Below are 23,712 nucleotides of genomic sequence, written 5' to 3'. Positions count from 1 at the left end.
GACTGTTGTTTTAAATTTATGAATGATTTATGTAGGATTGTGTTCTACTCCATGGGGAAGGGTTATCACAGCTCCTCCAGGAACTCAAAACAGACTTAGATGAGCTGCTAAGGGCACTTCTACAGGTAAAATGCTGCATCGGTGCACCTGTGCTGCTGCAGTGTTTCAGTGAAGATGTTAGTTAATCCACCTCCCTGAGAGGCAGTAGGTTTGTTGGCAGGAGAAGCTCTCCTGCCGACATAGCACTGTCCACACGGAGGGTTAGCTGGCTACAATTACGTTGCTTAGGGGGTGGATTTTTCACGTCCCTGAGCGACATAGCTATGCTGATATAGGTTTGTAGCGTAGACCAGACCAAAGACTGTAAATAACTCCAGAGAGGTACCATGCCCTGAGGTGATTTGCATATACCGGTTCAAACTTGGTTTTCCAGAGACCAAGAGACAAAGAAAGATGTTTGGCTGAGTTTAAACAGACTCCGGGCCTTCATTTTGAGTGAGCAAACGGATGGGATCTTCTGTACAAAGGGAGACCCCAATCCTTGCTGAAGACTTGGAAAGGATATTGTACTACTAGCCTCCTCATGCGGAATATGGGCAATTTCTGGTATGTTTAGTAAGCGTGTGGGACCTCCTTTTGTTTTCATATATTTTCTCTGTGATGCTTTTGCCCTAAGATTAAGTGTACCTTGCTTTGGAAGAGCCATGTGGTCATTAGTAAAAACACTATTTTTGTCCTTATTTATTGTACATTATGGGTAGAGAATGTACAGGAATATTTTGTTCTAACATTGGTTTGATAATTTATTGGGCCATACAGTCCCTCTCTGTAAAGTTATAGTTCTAGCTATATTCTTTTGGCATTCAGAGGCCCTCAGGCATAGGGGAATCTATAAATAAAAATGCATAATTACTATTATTATTATTTTTTCCAGTGGCATTAAAACACCAGAAAGCTCCTGGACACAATAGACCAGCTTCAGGTTACATGTCAAGGCTTATGGCTCTCGCACATCATTCTGAATATGCACACTTCCAGCACACCTGGGAAGTGTTTCTTTCCACTCATGACAAAATACGCTGTCAACAGCAGACCTTGCTTATTACACCCCTGTATTCAAAATTCATGTGAAAGTCAGGCCATTTAAAACTCTTTTGTTGCCACAACCTCAACTTGCATTCACTCCAATCTGAGTCCAGGATGCTCTGCAACACTCAGGAGGCCCTCAAAAAATCAGGACTTTGGTTTGTAAACTGAAACTATTTTTTAATCTTAACAGTCCAAAACTCACCGGTCAAACTGGTAACCTTCAATACACATACACAATATTGGAGAACATCTTAACTTACAAAACGCAACATTTTCTTTCCCAGAGAGCTGATAAAGCAATTTTTTGCCCATTTTGCAGCCAGGTTAGACATCCACACAAAATAGGGGTTTACAATAAGAATAGTGACAAAATCTAACTCTAGAGCCAGCTAGTGGCACTGCTGTCATAACACTGTACATGATATGGCTGGCAGCTCAGTTTGCATTCCTTCTGGGCTCCTTCGAGCAGTGTTGGGAGTAAAGCAACTACCTTAGAAAATTTGACACTGTTTGAGACCAGCCTCACTTTGTTGCTGTCAGCATCAGTCACTGCTTTGAGTGGATGAAAAATTAGGCATGTACTCTTGGTGAGTGACTGTCGGGTTGCAGTCAGATGGCCTGAGATCACTGCCAAGTGCAAATATCTTTATATTTCCTGAGAAAAACAAGAGTTTTCTACAGCCAGCTACATGAACATTCATGTTGGCATGAAGGATAATGCCTTCATTTTAAAACAAAGCCTCAAGTGCTTGCTTATAATTGCTAACACTGCAGCTGATGTGGGAAATCCAGGCAGTAGATCAAAATGATTGAACTACAGGCAGGAAGGGCAGGCACCCTTCAAGAAGACTGGACTTGAGAACCTCAGGCTGAAAGAAGCTTTCCTGATATGACTCCAGGCAAAAATCTTTCTCTTATCCTATCAGCTTGGTGTTCCTCTTTTACTGATTCAGGAAAATGATGATGACTAAAATGACTATTCTCTAGGGGCACTCAAGCAAGGACTCAGAGGTAGGAATAAGGCCAGGAATAGTCAAAGGCTGTTTATAAATGGAGGCACTCATTTTAGGAGACATTTTTAGAGTTGAGAAATTGCGTATTCTAAACCCTAAGGGAATAGAATATTTGTGGACAGAAACATAGTTACGCTGACAGGCATTTGCATCTTTTTAAGTACTTTCAAATGGGAAAAAATACGTACTTGATTAGTAGCAGCGTGGTCTGTCACTGGTGCCAGCTGGACGTATTGGACCTGGATATCACTCCCTTGGAGTGGGGATCCATCTACGCCCCCAGATGCAGGATCTGCAGAGGCAACAGCTATCAACTGAGCACCGTGTAACACCTGCAGACAAACCAACAGAGAAAGTATCCTGTAAATAACCATAATTACAAAGGCATTGTGAAACATCTGTAACTACAAAACAGATGTGAGACCAAAACAACAACAAAAGAACCCCACCAAAAACTATCCATCAATAATGGTTAAGTTAAATTGCAAGGGTTTCCAAGAGAATATGGTATTCATACTGAAGGACAGTTAGGCCAGAAGCATTTTGCTGTGCTTTATAAAATCTGGATTCCTTCAGTTCTTTAGTGAAAGGGTTAACAGCCAACATACCTGGAAATGTTTACCTTGCTTATGATACAAAACAGTTCTATATTCAAAATGTATCAGCACTAGTGACGGAACAAAACCATCCCGAGGGATTATGCTAAATACTCCAGGTTTCATTTCTTTAATGAAAATAAAACCACCTTTGATTAACAAAAACAGAATGAGGCTGTTCCTCTAACAGGTAATAATATGTAGCACTTACACACTGCTTCCTATAACTAACTGCTGAACCTATTTTCCTTGTAACGAGTGCACCCAATTCCCATTAGTCTAGTGGGAATTACACCAACATTCTGAGGAGAGAAACAAAATGGAACACTAGTGTTTACATCATGCTGTTCTGTGGCCCTAATCCAAAGCCCAATCAAGTCAATGGGAGCCTGTCCATTAATTCCAGTGGCCTTTGAATCAAGGCGTAGAATCAAAGGCTCTGCCTTAATCCCAATAGGCAGAGGAAGATCTCTGCCCAGGACTCCTATAAGTGTAATAAAGCAGCACTGGGGACTAACGTCCCAAGGACACCTCCAGAAGAAACCCAGAAGCTCTACATAAACTGTTCAGTGAGAAGAGAGGAGAAGCTAGAGCCCTGCAGCCAGTGACCAGAGTGCTGTGTTGTAATTAACCAGAGCTGGGGCTTTTTCTGCTAGACTTTATGTTTGCATAAAAACCTTTGGCTTCATTTGTTATTATAGATGTATCCTAAAGCCCATGATATGGGGCAGGAGAAGGGCTTTGAAGGGATGACTGGCTCTTGTTAATGGACCAGGTGTCTGATGCCCCTAGCTTACAAGGATATACAGTACTGCTAATGCCATAGGCCATATTTTCATAAAATTTGCAATTTTTTACATTCTTAAAATCACTTTGGAAAAGATAATTAGTAGGGCTGTCGATTAATCACAGTTAACTCAAGCGATTAACACAAAAATATTAATTGTGATTAATCACAGTTTTAATTGCACTGTTAAACAATAGAATACCAATTGAAATGTATTAAATATTTTTGATATTTTTGTACATTTTCTCAAATATATTGATTTCACTTGCAACATAGACCAGTGGTTCTCAAACTAGGGCTGCCGCTTATTCAGGGAAAGCCCCTGGAGGGCTAGGCTGGTTTGTATACCTGCCGCGTCCGCAGGTTCAGCCAATCACGGCTCCCACTGGCCACGGTTCGCCGCTCCAGGCCAATGGGGGCTGCGGGAAATAGCACGGGCCGAGGGATGTGCTGGCTGCCCTTCCTGCAGCCCCCAAAAGAAACAGAATTTTTCAATTCACTTCATACGATACCGTAATGCAATCTCTTTATCGAGAAAGCACAACGTACAAATTTTGGGGGGTTTTTTGTTACGTAATGTCACTCAAAAACAAAATAATGTAAAACTTTAGAGCCTACAAGTTCACTCAGTCCTACTTCTTGTTCAGCCAATCACTAAGACAAACACATTTGTTTACATTTACAGGAGATAATGCTGCCGGCTTCTTATTTACAATGTCACCTGAAAGTGAGAACAGGTGTTCGCATGGCACTTTTGTAGCCGGTATTGCAAGGTATTTATGTGCCAGATATGCTAAACATTCGTATGCCCCTTCATACTTTGGCCACCATTCCAGAGGACATACTTCCATGCTGATGATGCTTGTTAAAAAAATAATGCGTTAATTAAATTTGTGACTGAACTTCTTGGGGAAGAATAGTATGTCTCCTGCTCTGTTTTACCTACATTCTGTCATATATTTCATGTTACTGCAATCCCAGAAGATGACCCAGCACATGTTGTTTGTTTTTAAAACACTTTCACTGCAGATTTGACAAAACACAAAGAAGGTACCAAAGTGAGATTTCTAAAGATAGATACAGCACTTGACCCAAGGTTTAATAATCTGAAGTGCCTTCCAAAATCTGAGAGAGACAAGGTTTGGAGCATGCCTTCAGAAGTCTTAAAAGAGCAACACTCTGATGTGAAAACTCCAGAACTCGAACGACCAAAAAAGAAAATCAACCTTCTGCTGGTGGCATCTGACTCAGATGATGAAAGTGAACATCGTGAAAATGCGTCGGTCTGCACTACTTTGGATTGTTATCGAGCACAACCCCTCATTAGCATGGACGCATATCCTTTGGGAGGGTGGTTGAAGCATGAAGGGACATATAAATCTTTACGTGCATCTGGCACGTAAATATCTTGCGACGCCAGCTACAACAGTGCCATGTGAACACCTGTTCTCACTTCCAGGTGACATTGTAAACAAGAAGTGAATAGCATTGTCTCCAGCAAATGTAAACAAACTTGTTTGTCTGAGTAATTGACGGAACAAGGAGGAGAACTGAGTGGACTTGTAGGCTCGAAAGTTTGACATTGTTTTATTTTTGCATGCAGTTATTTTTTGTACATAATTCTATATTTGTAAGTTCAACTTTCATGATAAAGAGATTGTATTACAGTACTTGTATGAGGCGAATTGAAAAATACGATTTCTTTTGTTTTTATAGCACAAATATTTGTAATCAAAAATAAATATAAAGTGAACACTGTACACTTTGTGTTCTGTGTTGTAATTAAAATCAATATATTTGAAAACGTAGAAAAACATCCAAAAATATTTAAATAAATGCTGTTCTATTATTGTTTAACAGTGCGATTAATCACAATTAATTTTTTTAATTGCTTGACAGCCCTAGTAATTAGGGAAGTATATTACATCTATATACATTTTCAAAAATATTTAACAGCTATTACTCTGGTGCTGAATGTAATACCTTATTGGGTCAGCAGTGATAACTAATGAAGGGGTTATAATTCTAGTAGTGGCTATTGTAGAGGCCTTGAATCGGTTGGCCGAGTTATGTGAGAATGTCAACGGAACAGAACATTCTTACAAAAGAATAGTCTCTTGCTGCTGCATAAATAAGGAGACAAAGCCAAGATATTCATTCTCACAGCCAGAGACATTAATTTTTTGACAATATATTGTTACACTGGGTTCCTACTGTATAATAAATGTGTAGATTTAATGATTATTTCTAATGAATGTTTGTGCTCAGTGAATCATTATAGATCTGCATGCTGATTTAGTACTGCTTTAGGTTAGGTTCATTGTTGGCTCTGAGCAATCAGAAACTATCTTACTCATTACAGAACAGTTTAAGTATGTACTTTTATGATAAGGAGAAGTGAGAGGTCAGAATACATTTTGGGCATATTGAATCAATAATGTCTCCCCAATAATCTCTTCTTTGAAACCTATACCAAATGCTGAAATAATTAGCTTCCATATGCTGTAATTTGTACAATAAACTTTTCAAACCACACCGATCAGCAGATTTAAACAAACAAAAAACCAACAACAGAGAAAGAACAAATAATTATCCTAGCCCAGGTTTATATAAAATTTGATTTCTCAGTTGTGTCCAGGGGGATGGCCACAGAGGAGTGGGGATAAAAGGAAGTGACCTCCTAGAGCAGGGGTGGGCAAACTTTTTGGCCCGAGGGCCACATCAGGGAATAGAAACTGCATGGCAGGCCATGAATGCTCACAAAATTGGGGTTAGGGTATGTGAGGGGGTTGTGGGCTCCGGGCTGAGACTGAGGGATTTGGAGGGTGGGAGGGGGATCAGGGCTGGGGCTGGGGTGTAGGAAGGGGTGCAGGAAGGGGTGCAGGTTCTGGCTGGGGGTGTGGGCTCTGGGGTGGGGCTGGGGATGAGAGGTTTGGGGTGCAGGAGGGTGCTCTGGGCTGGGATCGAGGGGTTTGGAGAGCAGGAGGGGGATCAGGGCTGGGGCAGGGGGTTGGGGCACGGGGAGAGGCTCAGGGGTGCAGGCTCCAAGCGGTGCTTACCTCAAGCATGGTGCAGCCCCGACACAGCGCCCCGGCTGGAGCGCCAGAGTGGGGCTGAGCTGCGCGGTGCGGCCCTGACCCAGCGGGCTTAAAATGGCTAGCGGGCTGGATCCAGCCTGTGGGCCGTTGTTTGCCAACCCCTGTCCTAGAGTGACCTCAAGGGTCATTTTCAGAATCTCACGGGGATTTTGGGTGTGCTGAAGTGCAGTCGAGAAAAGGAGACCATAATGAAAAAGACTGCTTGATTTTGTTTTTAAAGGAATATGTTAATTTATCCATTTCCTCTCCATGCCCTATATTTTGTAACCATGTGATATGCTGTACTGGCGGCACTTCACGGTCTGAATTTATGAGTATTTACCAGCCAAGAGCAACAATTCTTGACAATTTCTGACATTGCACATGTTATCGCTGACTGCCAAACCCCAGAATAACTGTGGGTGACTGGACTGCTACATCCCTTTTACATTATATCTATATTATAGAAATATTACATGAAAAGAATTCAAAGTTTAGAAAAGTACCAGGTTGTATGTTCTACGGTACCCTTGTGATTGCATTCCTTCCATCAAGCTTTAGTAGTACTCATTTTAGTGGCATACAGTTTGGAGGGGATATAATCCTGTATGTTATTTTATACTGAATTTTGACAAGATTATTGGCACGAACACAGCTTTGTGATTTAAAAATCAATCTGCCATTTCTCCATATCAATACCTACATGAAATACTTCTTGCTGTTTAACAGAGAGTCCTTCTGTATTGGATTTACTCAGAGTACGTAATGAGACAGACTTTTCATGTTGTACCTTTCTGTTGGGTAACTTTGTAATTCAGTCTTTTCTCTTGGGACCTATTTCTTTTCAATTTTTCCTTTCCAAAATTTGAAAGAACAGACATTAAGGGAAAGGTTTCTTTCTTAGCAAGTCAAGAATGATAAAAATGTGATTGTGGTATAGGTGTTTACAACACAGAAATATCTCCTTTTTTATCACCTCCTATTCATGCAAACCTGGGAGGATCAGAGGTGCCTGTTTCCCTCAGTGGAGGTCAAGATGGGAGAAAAGCACATATTAATTTCCTCTAATTTTAAACCAAATTCCTAGAGTCCTATTAACTGCAGAATGGTTTCCAATTTGGCTGTTCCACTGATTAGTCCAAGGAAGGAATCTCAGAAGGTTATAATCTGGGTCAATGTCTGCTCTATACTAATAATCCAATGGCCTTCTTTATTGTCCATCATAAGAACGGCCATATTGGGTCAGACCAAAGGTCCATCTAGCCCAGTATCCTGTCTTCTGACAGTGGCCAATGCCAGGTTCCCCAGAGGGAATGAACAGAACAAGTAATCATCAAGTGATCCATTCCCCGTCACTCATTCCCAGCTTCTGGCAAACAGAGGCTAGGGACACCGTCCCTGCCCATCCTGGCTAATAGCCATTGATGGATCTATCCTCCAGGAACTTATCTAGTTCTTTTTTGACCCCTGTTGTAGTCTTGGCCTTCACAACATCCTCTGGCAAGGAGTTCCACAGGTTTACTGCGTTGTATGAAAAAATACTTCCTTTTGTTTGTTTTAACCTGCTGCCTATTAATTTCATTTGGTGACCCCTAGTTTGTGTGGTAGGAGAAGGAGTAAATAACACTTCCTTATTTACTTTCTCCACACCAGTCATGATGTTATAGACTTCTATCATATCCTCCCTTAGTCGTCTCTTTTCCAAGCTGAAAAGTCCTAGTCTTATTACTCTCTCCTCATATGGCAGCTGTTCAATACCCCTAATCATTTTTGTTGCCCTTTTCTGAACCTTTTCCAATTCCAATATATCTTTGTTGAGATGGGGTGACCATATCTGCATACAGTATTCAAGATGTGGGCATACAATGGATTTATATAGAGGCACTATGATATTTTCTGTCTTATTATCTATCCCTTTCTTAATGATTCCCAATGCTTTTTTGACTACAGCTGCACACTGAGTGGATATTTTCAGAGAACTACGCACAGCGACTCCAAGATCTCTTTCTTGAGTGGTAACAGCTAATTTAGATCCCATCATTTTATATGTATAGTTAGGATTATGTTTTCAAATGTACATTACTATGCTTATCAACATTGAATTTCATCTGCCATTTTGTTGCCCAGTCACCCAGTTTTGTGAGATCCTTTTGTAGCTCTTCACAGTCTGCTTGGGACTTAACTATCTTGATAGTCTTGTATCATCTGCAAATTTTGCCACCTCACTGTTTACCCCTTTTTCCAGATCATTTATGAATATGTTGAATAGGACTGGTCCCAGTACAGACCTCCAGGGGATACCACTATTTACCTCTCTTGTTTGTGAAAACTGACCATTTTTTCCTACCGTTTGCTTCCTATCTTTTAACCAGTTACCAATCCCACAGGTAATGCTTCTAAGATTTTCTGACCAATAGTACTGTTTGAGATTAGGTAGCCCTGGCCTTTTTACTTTTTTTAAGTGTATCAGAGAATAAATATCAGCCACCTGCTTAAAGAGACAAAGGTGAGTGAGGTAATATATTTTATTGGACCAATTTCCAAAAGTTCTTACTTCACCCACCTTATGTCTCTAATATCTTGGGACCAACATGGCTATCAAAACATAGCAGCCATCTGCGTGGCTGACAAAGATTCCACTCACTATAACAACAAATACCTGCCCTTCACAAGAAGCATTTAAATCAGAAAAGCTTTTCCTACACTAAGATTAAACTATGCCTCCAATGAGTTACTATGACAGCTCTGTACAGTTCATATAGAAAAGAATGCAATACTGCAACCCATATCTGTCCCAAAGATGATGGCTTTTAAAATGTCACTTTATACAGGTCAGTATAAATGGCTAAAATAAAAAAAATTACTTTCTCCTCTCTTCTGGCACTATATTTGTGCAATGTCTTCATGAATTCAGAAGTTAAGGAAATCACTCATATAAATCCTTTGTTTCCAAGTTATAAAATCTCACAGACAGAACCATAAAATAGCAGTGTTCTAAAACATCTGGATAAACAGCTTTAATGGCTAACAACCAACATTTCAGAAAATAACACAGTTTCACAATTTTTCCCTTGATTCAGTCTCACTGTTGTGTAAATGCTGTGATGCTATTGTGACAGAGATGGCAATTTTCAGCAATATCCTTGAGAGACTTTATTTTATTAAGTTTATGTATTATTGTGGGCCATGATTGTATATAACCTCTCTGGGGGGGACAGATGTAAGACCTGGGAGCAGAGATGGCATGGTATTTACCAAAGGTGGTTTTTACCAGGTAAAAATCAGTTTTTACCACCCCAGGAAAACTACTTAGTCCTAGTTTAAGGCATTCTTTATTTTAAAAACTGTTTCATTAAATGCGCCCCATATTACACTTAGTTTTAGTTACATATTCAAATTGTGGTTACATAAGGCAGTAGATTCAGAAATTAACTGAGGATTGTACAAACAAAAAATAAAACTACAGTCGGTGTAATACTAATATATATAATTATAATACTGAACATTGGAATGTCTGTATATAGTTTGGCTTGGTATTCTCTCAAGGAAGGTACGCGTGCCATGACTCTCATTTCAATTTTCAATATTATATAAAGAAAAATTTAAAAACTTAGTACATTAAAACAACAATAATGCAGAGTTGTAGGCATGAAGCATTAAGCAATCAGAAGCATGCAGAGTTGCAGACTACCAGCCCAGGTCCATTTGGCCACGCAGCATTCTGCAACAGAAGACTAACTTGGATGCAGTGGAATAGAACGAGCCTATTCCTCAGTTTTGAATTGATGATATCCAAAGTTTGCTTGCTGAAGTTGCTGGACACTGATGCAATTGCACCACCAGTTCTATGAAGCCAAATGGAATATCAGCATTCTTCAACCACGTTATAAGCAGATACTGTTTCCCTGATAATGGATGAAAACATTGATTCTGGATATGGAGCTTCTTCTACTTTAAATGCAAGTAAATATGGCAGAAAGCCAGCATTTTTGATGAGCAAGCACTGCCTTGCAGTTTCTTCTTGTGCAGCTGAATTTCTTTCCTCAAAAAGGAGTATTCGTGGCACCTTAGAGACTAACAAATTTATTTGAGCATAAGCTTTCGTGAGCTACAGCTCACTTCATCAGATGCATTCAGTGGAAAATACAGTGGGGAGATTTTATATACACAGAGAACATGAAACAATGGGTGTTACCATACACACTATAACAAGAGTGATCAGGTAAGATGAGCTATTACCAGCAGGAGAGAGAAAAAAAATGGGAAAAAAAACCCTTTTGTAGTGATGATCAAGGTGGGCCATTTACAGCAGTTCATTTATCAGTAGATGCAACCATACTTTGCATGCAGCAGCAATTGTTGGTGCATCCCTTTGGAGTTTGTCAAGTGCCACAACAACTGGTTTCAACTGACTGATCACGTTCTTTGCTTTTTCGTAAATCCCCTGATTATTAATTATACTGGTCACTTTATTTTCAAGTTCTGCCTCACGATCACTCACAATTCTGAGAGAATGGGGCTGATTTTTAATGTATGTTTCTAGGCACGTTTGTTGACTGTTCCATCATGTGTCACCAGGAATTTAGGTTTTACAGATCCTAGGCATTCTTTTAACCAGGCTCCAGGTTGATGGTGATTATGGAAATGCTTTTGTAAATCTACGTGTTTCATGAAAGTACTTGGTCTAAGGTCTTGTCCAAGTTGGTTGAGCCAATGTGATACACATCCATACGTAACCAAAGCGTCGTCATCTAATTCCAAATTGTTTGTCAGGTAGCTCTTAAGAACACAACCAAACAGTTTATTTGTAATGCCTTGACTTCTCTTGCCAGAGTAGCACAGTACTTTCCAATCTTCTTATTGCTTCCAATATCAACAGCTGATAAGTAAACCAGTTTTTTTCCCTATCTGCACAAAGTTAACTATTAGTGGGTCATTGTGCATATTACTTCAGCCACCTTGTATCAGTATAACTGCTTTTCTATGCCCTGGTCTACACTAGGACTTTAGGTCGAATTTAGCAGCGTTAAATCGATGTAAACCTGCACCCATCCACACAATGAAGCCCTTTATTTCGACTTAAAGGGCTCTTAAAATCGATTTTCTTACTCCACCCCTGACAAGTGGATTAGCGCTTAAATCGACGTTGCCGGCTCGAATTTGGGGTACTGTGGACACAATTCGATGGTATTGGCCTCCGGGAGCTATCCCAGAGTGCTCCATTATGACCGCTCTGGACAGCACTCTCAACTCAGATGCACTGGCCAGGTAGACAGGAAAAGAACCGCGAACTTTTGAATCTCATTTCCTGTTTGGCCAGCGTGGCAAGCTGCAGGTGACCATGCAGAGCTCATCAGCACAGGTGACCATGATGGAGTCCCAGAATCGCAAAAGAGCTCCAGCATGGACCGAACGGGAGGTACGGGATCTGATCGCTGTTTGGGGAGAGGAATCCGTGCTATCAGAACTCCGTTCCAGTTTTCGAAATGCCAAAACCTTTGTGAAAATCTCCCAGGGCATAAAGGACAGAGGCCATAACAGGGACCCGAAGCAGTGCCGCGTGAAACTGAAGGAGCTGAGGCAAGCCTACCAGAAAACCAGAGAGGCGAACAGCCGCTCTGGGTCAGAGCCCCAAACATGCCGCTTCTATGATGAGCTGCATGCCATTTTAGGGGGTTCAGCCACCACTACCCCAGCCGTGTTGTTTGACTCCTTCAATGGAGATGGAGGCAATACAGAAGCAGGTTTTGGGGACGAAGAAGATGATGATGAGGAGGAGGTTGTAGATAGCTCACAGCAAGCAAGCGGAGAAACCGGTTTTCCCGACAGCCAGGAACTGTTTCTCACCCTAGACCTGGAGCCAGTACCCCCCGAACCCACCCAAGGCTGCCTCCTGGACCCAGCAGGCGGAGAAGGGACCTCTGGTGAGTGTACCTTTTAAAATACTATACATGGTTTAAAAGCAAGCATGTGAAAGGATTACTTTGCCCTGGCATTTGCGGTTCTCCTAGATGTAGTCCTAAAGCCTTTGCAAAAGGTTTCTGGGGAGGGCAGCCTTATTTCGTCCTTCATGGTAGGACACTTTACCACTCCAGGCCAGTAACACGTACTCGGGAATCATTGTAGAACAAAGCATTGCAGTGTATGTTTGCTGGCATTCAAACAACATCCGTTCTTTATCTCTCTGTGTTATCCTCAGGAGAGTGAGATATAATTCATGGTCACCTGGTTGAAATAGAGTGCTTTTCTTCAGGGGACACTCAGAGGAGCCCATTCCTGCTGGGCTGTTTGCCTGTGGCTAAACAGAAATGTTCCCCGCTGTTAGCCACAGGGAGGGGGGAAGGTTGAGGGGGTAGTCACGCGGTGGGAGGAGGCAAAATGCGACCTTGTAACGAAAGCACATGTGCTATGTATGTAATGTTAACAGCAAGGTTTACCCTGAAAGAGTGTAGCCACTGTTTTATAAAATGTGTCTTTTTAAATACCACTGTCCCTTTTTTTTCCTCCACCAGCTGCATGTGTTTCAATGATCACAGGATCTTCTCCTTCCCAGAGGCTAGTGAAGCTTAGAAAGAAAAAAAAACGCACTCGCGATGAAATGTTCTCCGAGCGAATGCTGTCCTCCCACACTGACAGAGCACAGACGAATGCGTGGAGGCAAATAATGTCAGAGTGCAGGAAAGCACAAAATGACCAGGAGGAGAGGTGGCGGGCTGAAGAGAGTAAGTGGCGGGCTGAAGACAGGGCTGAAGCTCAAATGTGGCGGCAGCGTGATGAGAGGAGGCAGGATTCAATGCTGAGGCTGCTGCAGGACCAAACCAGTATGCTCCAGTGTATGGCTGAGCTGCAGCAAAGGCAGCTGGAGCACAGACTGCCACTGCTGCCCCTCTGTAACCAACCGCCCTCCTCCCCAAGTTCCATAGCCTCCACACCCAGACGCCCAAGAACACGGTGGGAGGGCCTCCGGCCAACCAGCCACTCCACCACAGAGGATTGCCCCAAAAAAAGAAGGCTGTCATTCAGTAAATTTTAAAGTTGTAAACTTTTAAAGTGCTGTGCTTAAAGTCCTGTGTGGCATTTTCCTTCCCTCCTCCACCACCCCTCCTGGGCTACCTTGGTAGTCATCCCCCTATTTGTGTGATGAATGAATAAAGAATGCATGAATGTGAAGCAACAATGACTTTATTGCCTCTGCAAGCGGTGACTGAAGGGAGGAGGGGCGGGTGGTTAGCTTACAGGGAAGTAGAGTGAACCAAGGGGCGGGGGGTTTCATCAAGGAGAAACAAACAGAACTTTCACACCGTAGCCTGGCCAGTCATGAAACTGGTTTTCAAAGCTTCTCTGATGCGTACCGCGCCCTCCTGTGCTCTTCTAACCGCCCTGGTGTCTGGCTGCGCATAACCAGCAGCCAGGCGATTTGCCTCAACCTCCCACCCCGCCATAAACGTCTCCCCCTTACTCTCACAGATATTGTGGAGCACACAGCAAGCAGTAATAACAGTGGGAATATTGGTTTCGCTGAGGTCTAAGCGAGTCAGTAAACTGCGCCAGCGCGCCTTTAAACGTCCAAATGCACATTCTACCACCATTCTGCACTTGCTCAGCCTGTAGTTGAACAGCTCCTGACTACTGTCCAGGCTGCCTGTGTACGGCTTCATGAGCCATGGCATTAAGGGGTAGGCTGGGTCCCCAAGGATACATATAGGCATTTCAACATCCCCAACAGTTATTTTCTGGTCTGGGAATAAAGTCCCTTCCTGCAGCTTTTGAAACAGACCAGAGTTCCTGAAGATGCGAGCATCATGCACCTTTCCCGGCCATCCCACGTTGATGTTGGTGAAACGTCCCTTGTGATCCACCAGAGCTTGCAGCACTATCGAAAAGTACCCCTTGCGGTTTATGTACTCGGCGGCTTGGTGCTCCGGTGCCAAGATAGGGATATGAGTTCCGTCTATAGCCCCACCACAGTTAGGGAATCCCATTGCAGCAAAGCCATCCACTATGACCTGCACATTTCCCAGGGTCACTACCCTTGATATCAGCAGATCTTTGATTGCGTGGGCTACTTGCATCACAGCAGCCCCCACAGTAGATTTGCCCACTCCAAATTGATTCCCAACTGACCGGTAGCTGTCTGGCGTTGCAAGCTTCCACAGGGCTATCGCCACTCGCTTCTCAACTGTGAGGGCTGCTCTCATCTTGGTATTCATGCGCCTCAGGGCAGGGGAAAGCAAGTCACAAAGTTCCATGAAAGTGCCCTTACGCATGCGAAAGTTTCGCAGCCACTGGGAATCGTCCCAGACCTGCAACACTATGCGGTCCCACCAGTCTGTGCTTGTTTCCCGAGCCCAGAATTGGCGTTCCACAGCATGAACCTGCCCCATTAGCACCATGATGCATGCATTGGCAGGGCCCATGCTTTCAGAGAAATCTGTGTCCATGTCCTGATCACTCACGGGACCGCGCTGACGTCGCCTCCTCGCCCGGTATCGCTTTGCCAGGTTCTGGTGCTGCATATACTGCTGGATAATACGTGTGGTGTTTAATGTGCTCCTAATTGCCAAAGTGAGCTGAGCGGCCTCCATGCTTGCCTTGGTATGGCGTCCGCACAGAAAAAAGGCGCGGAACGATTGTCTGCCGTTGCTCTGACGGAGGGAGGGGCGACTGACGACACGGCTTACAGGGTTGGCTTCAGGGAGCTAAAATCAACAAAGGGTGTGCCTGTACATCAAGGAGTATTTCAGGCAGGACTTCACGGAGGGTTCCAATAAGAAATGGTGCACCTAAGTTATCGTTCTTATTGGAACAAGAAGGTTAGCCTGGCCTCTGATTGACACATGGCTAGATTTACCTCGCTGCACCTTCTCTGTGAGTGACTGCAGTGTGACCTAGAGGAATGAGTCCCCTAGACAGGGGAGGAGGCAAATGAGTACAAAACAAATCTGGTCTATTTCTTGTTTTGACCCACTCCATCTATCTTTTACATCTTTGGCTGGCAGCAGATGGTCAGAAGGACTGCATGCCATCCACATCTCATGGCTGCTCGGCAGAAGATGGTACAGTACGACTGCTAGCCATCCTCATCTCTTGCCTGCCTGGCAGAAGATGGTACAATACGACTACTAGCAATCCTCATCTCTTGCCTGCCTGGCAGAAGATGGTACAGTACGACTGCTAGCAGTCCGTATCGCCTGCCCGCTCACCATAAGACGGTTCAATAGGACTGACTGCAGGACTAAAGAGAATGACCTGGTCAAGTCACTCCAAATTTAGTCCCTGCGCCCATGTCTGCCCAGGCGCTCCCAGACGACGTGGCCAGGAGCACCTCGGACACGACGAGGACGACTACCAGTCGTATTGCACTGTCTGCTGCCAGAAGGCAAGGGGTTGCTGCTACTGTGTAGCAATGCCGTACCGCGTCTGCCAGCACCCAGGAGACATAGGGTGACGGTTACCTGAGCGGGCTCCATGCTTGCCGTGGTATGGCATCTGCACAGGTAACTCAGGAAAAAAGGCGCGAAATGATTGTCTGCCCTTGCTTTCACGGAGGGAGGGAGGGAACGGGGGCCTGACGATACGTACCCAGAACCACCCGCGACAATGTTTTAGCCCCATCAGAGTGCTCCATTGTGACTGCTCTGGACAGCACTCTCAGATGCCCGATTGTTTGCTGTTGCTCTGACGCCGGGAGGGGCGACTGAGGACACGGCTTACAGGGTTGGCTTCAGGGAGCTAAAATCAACAAAGGGGGTGGCTTTACATCAAGGAGTATTTCAGGCAGGACTTCATGGAGGGTTCCAATAAGAAATGGTGCACCTAAGTTATTGTCCTTATTGGAACAAGAAGGTTAGCCTGGCCTCTGATTGATACATGGCTAGATTTACCTCGCTGCACCTTCTCTGTGAGTGACTGCAGTGTGACCTAGAGGAATGAGTCCCCTAGACAGGGGAGGGGGGGAAGCAAATGAGTACAAAACAAATCTGGTCTATTTCTTGTTTTGATCCACTCCATCTATCTTTTACATCTTTGGCTGGCAGCAGACGGTGCAGAAGGACTGCATGCCATCCACATCTCATGGCTGCTCGGCAGAAGATGGTACAGTACGACTGCTAGCAGTCCGTACCGCCTGCCCGCTCACCATAAGACGGTTCAATAGGACTGACTGCAGGACTAAAGAGAATGACCTGGTCAAGTCACTCCAAATTTAGTCCCTGCGCCCATGTCTGCCCAGGCGCTCCCAGACGACGTGGCCAGGAGCACCTCGGACAGGACGATGACGGCTACCAGTCGTACTGTACCGTCTGCTGCCACAAGGCAAGGGGTTGCTGCTACTGTGTAGCAATGCCGTACCGCGTCTGCCAGCACCCAGGAGACATAGGGTGACGGTTACCTGAGCGGGCTCCATGCTTGCCGTGGTATGGCGTCTGCACAGGTAACTCAGGAAAAAAGGCACGAAATGATTGTCTGCCCTTGCTTTCACGGAGCGAGGGAGGGAACGGGGGCCTGACGATATGTACCCAGAACCACCCGCGACAATGTTTTAGCCCCATCAGGCATTGGGATCTCAACCCAGAATTCCAATGGGCAGCGGAGGCTGCGGGAACTGTGGGATAGCTACCCACAGTGCAACGCTCCGGAAGTCGACTCTAGCCTCGGTACTGTGGAAGCGCTCCGCCGAGTTAATGCACTTAATGCACTTAGAGCATTTTCTGTGGGGACACACACACTCGAATATATAAAACCGATTTCTAAAAAACCGACTTCTATAAATTCGACCTTATTCCGTAGTGTAGACATACCCTATGTAATTCATTGTGTACTTACACCCTCAAGCCATCAGTAACTGCGTCTACCAGTTCACCCGCTACCAGCTTTTGGTTGGGTGCTTTGTAGCCTGGCCCTAGGCAGCTGATCATTGCTTGAAAAACTGTATGCTCAATAGCAGAAAAGAGAATATTACCACCATAAAAATTCTGCATTTTTCAAGTCTATCCTTTGTTTCAGTTCTATAGTTGTTTTTGTTACAAAGATATCTATTTGTGGTTGAAGAACCATGACAATTCCTCCTCTTCGTCTTTGGCTGACCTGAATCTCACTTTGTTTTGGTGTAGTTGGCAATGGTAATGCAGTATTATCATTACCTTCATCCTCAGATTCTGATTCTAATACTTGCATACATTTTGCCAAAGGCAGTGATTCTTGTGTCCCTTTGTTCTTCCCACTGTACTTTGCAAAATGTTTCCTCATATGGTCTGCCTTCCCAATTGCTTTTTCTTTGCAATTTCTGCATCTAAAACTCTCTTTACCATCTTCGTGAACTTTCTCAAAATAGCTGAGAATTAGGGCAAGTGGTCTTCTACCTTAGCTCATGTTGAGATATTTGGATTTGAGTCACTGTACTCCATGAGCTCAGCTGTACTCCAGCCAGCCACATCAAGAGACGGAGTACTGGACTGGACAGTTAGTTTGGCAGTCTTCCTCAAACAGAAACTGAAACTTTGGGATCTGGGAATTCCCCTTCTTTGTTTGTTTGAAATTTTCATTGATAAACAAAGAAGGGGAATTCCCAGATTCAGAAGTTTCAGTTTCTGTTTGAGGTAGCCAACTCAATAACATTTAGCTTTAGATTGAGGCTCTTCTTTTATTTCTTTTAACTAAAATTAAACAGTTCATATTACTGGAAAAGTATTGTCAAATTGCAAAATATTTTGCAATACTTTTTATTAGTATATTCTAATAATAATTTTATTATTCCCAGTTTAAGCTGGTATTTTACCAGCATTCTGTCCTTAACTAGTTTTTCCCAGGAAATTGCCAATGCCGCCTGGGAGTTCAAAACACTATATTGAAAATGTGCCAGACAAGTATGGACTTTTGGGACAACCCTGGGAATCCCTAGGGAGAGGTTAATGCAAATTCCCCAACGCTGCTTATGCAAAAATGCAGCCTTATGAAGCTACACCATGAGGAAAGGGTCTTTGTCTGCTGATTACCTGTTACAGAAGGCCATAATCAAAGACTCAGGTGTATAAAGAAACAGTTGATCTGCCCAACTTGGTCTCTGGATCTAAGATGGATTAACTTGTAACCATGGGGAAAACCCAGCTGTGGGTTTTGAAGGACTAAAACCTAATAGAGCCCTAGGCTGGAGTTGGGAGTGACCTCTAGTAAGTTCTTTAGCATGCATGTAAGTTCCTTTATTGTTTTAATATGTTTTCTCTGTAAAGCTTTTACCATAAAATAATTGTGCTTGCTTGGAAGGAGCTGTGTGGTAACTTATAACTATGGGCAATGCAGTGCTCAGACTCATAGCCCTTGGAGACAAAGTAAAGCACAGAGGCTGGCCATTTTAGGCAGTTTAGCTTGCTAAGGATATCATCATGTAAGGCATGGATGGAGCTGTGTAACCTTAAAATCCCCAGTGGGAAGGGTGGGAGATGCAGGTGTTCACCCAAGAGAGGTGCCAGCTGGGACCAGGAAGCCTGAAGGGGGTGCCTTTGGTGGACCACAGAGGAGGAATACAGGTGCAGTTCCACTGAAACTGTGGCAGCTATCACTTCAACTTTTATGCAAATTCCAAAGTCTCACTCTGGAGTATTAAACAAGGAAACAGACATTGTTTCCTTGATGGTAATAATCCATTGTTAACTACCTATTGTAAATCTGCATGAATTGAATGACTTTCTGTGTATATCTTAGCCTATTAAAATATCTAAATACTTAAAACAAGATACTGTAACATTTCCATTCACTGATTTTTTTATTTATTTTTATTTTCATTTTTTTGGAACCCACATACATGCACCTTCCATCACAATTTTTTTTATTAAGTGGAACTTTCTTTTTCCTATTCAACTGCATTTTTCTCAGATTTTCTGCATTACAGAACTCATTTTTGTACACAGTATATAGATTTCAGAGGAACAGCCGTGTTAGTCTGTATTCGCAAAAAGAAAAGGAGTACTTGTGGCACCTTAGAGACTAACCAATTTATTTGAGCATGAGCTTTCGTGAGCTACATCTGATGAAGTGAGCTGTAGCTCACGAAAGCTCATGCTCAAATAAATTGGTTAGTCTCTAAGGTGCCACAAGTACTCCTTTTCTTTTTACAGTATATAGAGTTAGTGCATTTAAGTTCAATTCCCACCTCTTGCTGTCATCATATTTAATCAGGAGCCTCATTGTTAATCCACATTGATAAGAGTAACAAAGACAACACCAAAGATAATGAGGATTTTGGTGATGAAAAGAATACACTGTGCACAATATGTTTAACCAATAATGACCTGAAATATATTCCTGCAATAGCTATGAGAATAGGTGAATGGCACAGTGCAAGAAAGCCTTGGTCAAAAAAATGCAACAGTGGGTGCATTCTGTGGTTTAGAAAAGGGAATTCTGGTGCCAACATGCTACTTACGCAATGTCAGGCACGCTAGGATATTTTATCATTTGGAAGTGAGACCACAGCCTTCTTTCAAAACTAGTCAACGAATAAAACTCTTTTGTGCTCCTTTTTACACATTTGTATTCCAGGCCCAACCATTGTTTGTTTGTTTGTTTGTTTGTAACACTTCAAAACAAGTCTGGTATTTATGAATTAAAGATGCTGACAATGATTTATTAATGTTCCCCACCCACTGCACAAATTATATTAATTGTTGTCTTAGATCTGATTAAATCATGCTTAACTACTGAAAGTGCTGTAACTGACCATGTGAAACACCCATTGGACAAATGAGAGAGTAAAAGTGAAAACAAGAAAAAAAAAATCCCAACCCTAAATTAAACCAGCTGACTGAGAACTTCAAAGAGGGGAGTGAGGGGAAAGTTCTTAATGTCTTCAATATTTACAGATTATATTCTAAATAAAATAAAATAACTCTTGTAACTTCTATTCAAACTACTGCCCTGCTTCTGAGATTACAACATGAATGGATGAGAATGGAGATGGAAAATTCCTGACTTGACCCACCCTATTTATTAAAAAAAGAACTTGGAAATAAAACCTAGAACTGCAGCCCTAATGGTGCAGTATATTATTTTCAATTTGTTGAGCCAAAGAGAGGATCAATCCAAATTCAGTCACAGTTCAGCATACTTTAGGGTGACCAGACAGCAAACATGAAAAATCAGGGCAGGGGTTGGGGGTAAAAGGAGCCTATATAAGAAAAAGACCCAAAAATCGGGACTGACCCTATAAAATCGGGACATCTGGTCACCCTAGCATACTTGACCCCTCTCCACATGACTTCACACTTTCTTTGTATCAAATGACAAGAGGACCTACCAAACAGAACAAAAGCCACCACACTGTATTCATAAAACAATGCAAATAATCAGAGAAGTAAAGTCCCTCTTCAGAGGAAAACTCAACTGGACGAAATATATTAAACAAACACCCATTTAATTTCCATGTAGGCATTACAGAAAATTCTTCATTCACAGGCAAAAAATTACACAGCTATATTACTGTATATCCCTGCCTTAATACCAAAATTAAAAAGATATTATAAAATAGCTTATACTAAAAGAACTATCTTTAGACTTTCTACTTGCTACATACAGTAATAATAACACTGTGCAAATAAAGGACCTGATCCACAGCCCACTAAACTCAATGGGAGTCTTTCCATCTTTTGGAGTAGGCCTATAGAGCATTTTTAATACAAGGTAATCAAAGTGCTTTTTACAAAGGTGGATATTATTATCCCCATTTTACACATGAGGAAACCAAGGTCTAGAGAGGTGAAGTGACTTGCCCAGGGTCACAGTGAGAGTCAGTGACAGAGATGACAATAAAATCCAGTCTTGTTCTCTAACTGATAGATCATGCTCCCCACTAATACAAACAACTAAAGTAGCTTGAGTTCAGTAATTTATCTTAATGCCTGGACACTTCAGTCAGCCCGATTTTTACTTTAACGTGTTTGCAGATTTCATGGAAATTCCTGGATGAAGTATAAAACAAGTAAAATTATCACACCAAAGTCACAAATGCTAAAAAAGAGAGACAAAATACTGAAGGTTTTAAATCATACAACCCTAGGATATCAGGAGCTGTGTGTGAAAACCTTAGCAAATGATAAGAATACAGTCTTTGTTTGGCTGTTCATAGGATCTCTGGACTACCAGTTCAATTCTATAATTCTTACCTGCCACTGACCTTAGGATGACTTACATGACATCACTGTAGAGTTATTTTGATTGAGAAGACAAGTGATTAGAAAGCTGGAACAATTGTTTGTTGCATTCCTCACAATTTATTTCCATGAAGTTAAAACAATGGCTGCATGTTTTCCCCCTCAACAGAAAAGCTATGGGGGTAATTTTTACCAAAGAAAGGAAACCAACCAGTCAGTATGCTGGAGCAAATACTGAAAAATAAATAAATAACATTGCATGGTGTTTATAAATGCTTATCTCATACAGAACATACGCTTGCCAATGGGCATCTACAAGTTAATTCTTCCTTCATAAATGTTTAGCTTTTATGATGGAATAAAACTAAATGCCAAAACATGTTCAGTGTTAATCAGACATTAGTAGGCTCTGCACTAACACACTATAACTGCATAAATTTTATAAAGACCCCATCACCATAATACACTATCGATATTTTAGGAGCATCCTATCTAAGCTAAAAAAAATTTGGAGTCTTAAAGTTTTCTTTCTTCCTGCAACTAATTGAAGCAAACTTCTTTTTAAGAGTATTTTTGAATATCGGGGTCAAATTCAGGCTAGCACAGTGTGCAGGCACCTACCAGAAAATCCACAGCCAGTGGCAGGAATTCAGTGTGGAAGTGGGCCTATCTCAGTGTCTCTCCATTTTGTTGGCCCACCTCACTAGAAGTCCAGGTGGGTACTCCAAGGCAGGTTATGGTCCACATGTTTCTGTGAGTGTGCCCCTGAGCTACCAGTGCTTTCATGCACAGATATTTAAAGCTCTGATGCAGCTCTTCATGGCCCTCGATGGACTAACCCTGGCTACCTCAGGGATTACCATTCCCTCCTGGTGACCATGAGCCCCCATGCTGGAGAAGATCTTACCTACGACAAGACTCAAGGACAGGAGAATAAGAATCTTACAGCTGATTAGCAGCTATGGAATTCTCGCCCACCAACTATGAGAAAGAGCAAAGATCTCACCAACTTCAGAACAAGAAATAAAACCCAGTTCTATAGATTCATTTTTCCCCAGTAACTACCCTAAAGGTGACAGAAGGAAAAACTTTTTTATTTTTTTAAATTAAGCATATGCTCTTGGTGCTGGTAGAAAATATAGGATACAGTCTTATTGACTGAATGATTGTTTTACTTAATTTTGTATGTACCTGGATACCATAGGGATAAACATAATAGGCAGATAGGCAGGCAGATTAGATAAAATGAACTAAAACAAAACAAACAGATCCCCCCCAAACACACACACACAAAACCACACTATCCCTTTTCCCAGCAGCAACAATCTATGGGAGTGTGCTGCTTAGAAATATAACAAAGACACAGAGTTTTTCAGTATTATACCACTATCCTCTCTTTGACCTGAATTTCAGCCTCACTTGTTCCTTTTTATCTAGTCTTCTCTCAATATTCTTCTCATCTCTTTCCTTTTTAAGTCTGTCTTGCTGCTGAAGGATAAGAACAAAAGAATGGCCATACTGGGTCAGACCAATGGTCCACCTAGCCCAGGACCCTGTCTTCTGACCGTCGCCCGTGCCAGATGCTTCAGAGGAAATGAACAAAGCAGGGCAATTATCGAGCAATCCATTCCCTGTCTTCTAGTCCCAGATTCTGGCAGTCACAGATTTAGTGACACCCAGAGCATAGGGCTGGGTCCCTGACCATCTTGGCAATAGCCATTGATGGACCTATTCTGCATGAACTTATCTAATTATTTTTCTTAACTCAGTTATACTTTTGGCCTTCACAGAATCCCCTAGCAATGAGTTCCAGAAGTTGACTGTGCACCGGGTATGTGAAGGGCATAAGCTCTGTGAACCTCAGAAAAAAGTTTTAACTTCATTTTGAGCCAGGTAACATGGTGATGGTTGCCATACAAATGCATGTAATAATATTAATAAATAAGTGCAAATAATAAATTAATTAAATAAAATAATAATAATAATAAATAATAATAATAATAAAAC

The 23,712-nt window shown here is 42.4% G+C and overlaps 2 protein-coding genes across 6 annotated transcripts in view; one reads left to right on the top strand and one right to left on the bottom strand.

Moving 5' to 3' along the window:
* The window catches only part of BANP (BTG3 associated nuclear protein), a 275,918-nt gene that overhangs the window by 4,679 nt on the left and 247,527 nt on the right, over nt 1-23,712 (bottom strand). For all 5 annotated transcript variants that reach the window (XM_075118461.1, XM_048816312.2, XM_048816313.2 and 2 more), the window contains one exon: nt 2,291-2,434. In XM_075118461.1, coding sequence (XP_074974562.1) covers nt 2,291-2,434 — 144 coding nt within the window. The remainder of the gene's footprint in view (nt 1-2,290; nt 2,435-23,712) is intronic.
* LOC142068280 (uncharacterized) lies at nt 11,568-13,684 on the top strand. The gene is made up of 2 exons (XM_048870883.2): nt 11,568-12,486; nt 13,075-13,684. The coding sequence occupies exons 1-2, from the start codon at nt 11,904-11,906 to the stop codon at nt 13,593-13,595; spliced, it is 1,104 nt and encodes a 367-aa protein (XP_048726840.2). The 5' UTR covers nt 11,568-11,903; the 3' UTR covers nt 13,596-13,684.

The sequence above is a fragment of the Caretta caretta genome, chromosome 12 (assembly GCF_965140235.1).
Source record: "Caretta caretta isolate rCarCar2 chromosome 12, rCarCar1.hap1, whole genome shotgun sequence".
In the NCBI taxonomy this organism is placed as follows: Eukaryota; Metazoa; Chordata; order Testudines; family Cheloniidae; genus Caretta; species Caretta caretta.
The sequence above is the reverse complement of the archived record's forward strand: the minus strand, read 5'-3'. Positions and strand labels throughout refer to the sequence as shown.